Below are 2601 nucleotides of genomic sequence, written 5' to 3'. Positions count from 1 at the left end.
GCCCCCCCCCCCCCCCCGGGGAGGAGAGGGGGGTTTTGGGGAGGGGGTGCCAGGGCAAAGCCCCCCAGCTTTGTCTCTGGAGACTCAGCATCTTCACCCACGGCCAACTGCCTCGCTGACCCTCCGCTGGGGATTTGTTTTGAGAAGGGAGGGGGAAAAAAGCCACTTTGGACAGTTCTAGTTTAGGGAAGGTTTCCAAAGCGGCTGTTCCCCCTCCCTCTTTTTTTTTTTTTCCAACTTTTCTTTCTATTTCTTTTCCAAAGGAAAGTCTCAGGGATTCCCAGCCCTGAAAGGAGGGATGCTGCTCAGCGTGCCGCAGCCCCGAGCCCTCCGAGTCAGGTGCAAACCAAGAATGGAAAAAAGAAAGGAGAGGAACCCGTACTGCAAACACCCAAACACCCATCCCCTCCCTCGGCACGGGGGATCCTGCCCTCACCTTGAATCCCACAGCCGCTCGTCGCTGTGACCCCTATATGTTCTCCCTTTACAAGCCCCCACAAGCAGAACGATTTTAATGATTTCTGGCTAACGAACAGGACGGAAATCATCAATCGCCGGGCTGGGCTGCCACCACCTCCCTGGCTTCTCCCCCCCCCCACCTCCTCCACCTTCCCCGGCGCGTCCTTACCGTGCACATCCCCATCCTCTGCCATGGCATTGATTTTCTTGTTGTCCAAGATCTGCACATGCTTCCCGCTGGTCCGGCTGTACAGCTGGTAGGTACGGACGAGCCGCCGGCTGAGCTGATCCGTCACCAGGCTCTGCTCCCTCACATGCTGTGTAAAATTAGGTGGGGACTGAACAGTTACCTTTAGGAAATTAAAAAATATACGACACACCATTATAATCTCTGCTCCTCGGAGGGGGGAAATGGGCTGAGCCGAGATCACCGGCCTCCAGCCGGGCTTTAACGGGGAGGCAGGACCGCGGTGGGATCTCCTGCGCCACCAAAGCCTCCCCCGGGAGGAGCATTAAGCTCTGGGATGGGGCAGCCAGAGCCCTTAGTGGAGCTGTGAAATGCCCTAAGCAGAGAGATGCAGGTGACTTGGGAGTGGCACAGGGCATCGGTGACTCCAGAGACCCCTCTGGGACTCAGCAGGAGTGGTTGATGGGCACTGGGGTACCCGAGATGGGCATCAAGAGTCTGGGTGCTGCAGAACATCCAGGAGGGGTTATGCAGGATGGCACTGGGTTGCACCCCCGAGGGGCTGACACATTTGTCCCAAACCTCTGTCACCTCTGCAGGAAGACACTACAGCTCCAGCTGCCCTGGACACACACCCCAGCCACCCCACCACCCATTTCAACCTCTAAGTCCCAGGCTCTTTTTTTTTGGCTCCCAAACACCCCACTTCTCGAGCTCTTTAAACACAAAGTCCCCAGAGAAGGTAGAACCATGAGGTATGAGAGTTATAGGAAAGGCATGGCCCAGCCTGGGTGTGTAGGGACATGAAATCCTGAGGATACCACCACGCTGCCCCTTGCAAACACTCTCCTCCTCCACAGCCGGCTGGTGAGCCCCAAACCCGTTAGCCCCGGAGCCGCAGCTGAGCCCGTCCCTGCTGCTCCTGGGCTTTAAATGATTTTCATGAGCTGCCAAACCTGCTCCATCCCCCCCCCCACCCTCCTCCTCCTCCTCCTCAGCCCCGGCTGGCGAGCTTGCACAGAAGTCTTTTCCCCCCCCCCCTCCTCATCTCAAATCCCTCTTTTAAGTCTGGAAAGTTTCGCTGCTCCCTGACATTTATAAAGATGTATTCTGAGCAAATGTTGGGAGATAGCTCCTTTCAACATCAGAAGGCTGGGACTACCCCCCGCCACCCCCACGTCAAATGGGAAGATTTCCTCCCGTCTTAAACAACAACAGAAAAACCCCAATAAAAGCCAAAGCCGCTGCTCTCCCAAAGCTGGCTTTATAGAGATATCTCCCCTTGACAATGTCATCTCTCTCCCTCTGCTTCTGCCCGTGCATGTGTGTTTCCTATAGACGGGTTTTGGATAATGCAGCAGGATTCTCTCCCCGGCTCTGATGAGGGTACCATGTGGAGGAGAGGTCATTAGCCATGCTGCTATTTGGTCTCCATCTCATACTCCAAAATATTACAGCTATGTTTTTATACAACTGCACACTCCTGGCGCTTCGCTCCCTTTGCTTTTCGGCTGGAAACTCGATATTTTTTTTTTTCCCCCAAGCTTCCAGGAAAATAAAATACATTTTTAAAAAAAAAAAAGTAGCTTACAGGGCATTTCAAATAAAGCTTCTGCACCTGTGATCTCAGGGGGGAGAGGGGGCTTCTCCCTGGTTGGAAGGTGCACCCCCCCGGCAATGCCTGCCTGCTGGTGTGGGGGTGTCACACAGGCTCTGCCCAGGCTGTTTCATCTATTTGTGCCATTCGTGTCTCTGGCGAGGCAAACCAGCCGTGCTAAAACCTGACAATTTGAAGCCGAACCAAACCCTGCGCTTCTTAGTAAGGTTTCGGTGGGTTTTTTTTTCTTTTCCCCTTTTTTTAATTCCTCTTTGCTTTTTGGATGAAGCAGTGTATAAAAAAAAAACAACCACCGACAAGAGGAACCGGGGTATCCACAGTGCCATTTAGGGGGGGG

General features: G+C 54.0%; 1 protein-coding gene across 1 annotated transcript in view; it reads right to left on the bottom strand.

Annotated features, from left to right (window-relative positions):
* The window catches only part of FGF8 (fibroblast growth factor 8), an 8747-nt gene that overhangs the window by 5776 nt on the left and 370 nt on the right, over nucleotides 1-2601 (bottom strand). The window contains exon 2 of the mRNA XM_014957500.1: nucleotides 629-809. Coding sequence (XP_014812986.1) covers nucleotides 629-809 — 181 coding nt within the window. The remainder of the gene's footprint in view (nucleotides 1-628; nucleotides 810-2601) is intronic.

The sequence above is a fragment of the Calidris pugnax genome, unplaced genomic scaffold (genome assembly GCF_001431845.1).
Source record: "Calidris pugnax isolate Ruff unplaced genomic scaffold, ASM143184v1 scaffold4, whole genome shotgun sequence".
NCBI classification, from domain to species: domain Eukaryota; kingdom Metazoa; phylum Chordata; class Aves; order Charadriiformes; family Scolopacidae; genus Calidris; species Calidris pugnax.
This window is presented reverse-complemented; position numbering and strand designations above follow the sequence as displayed.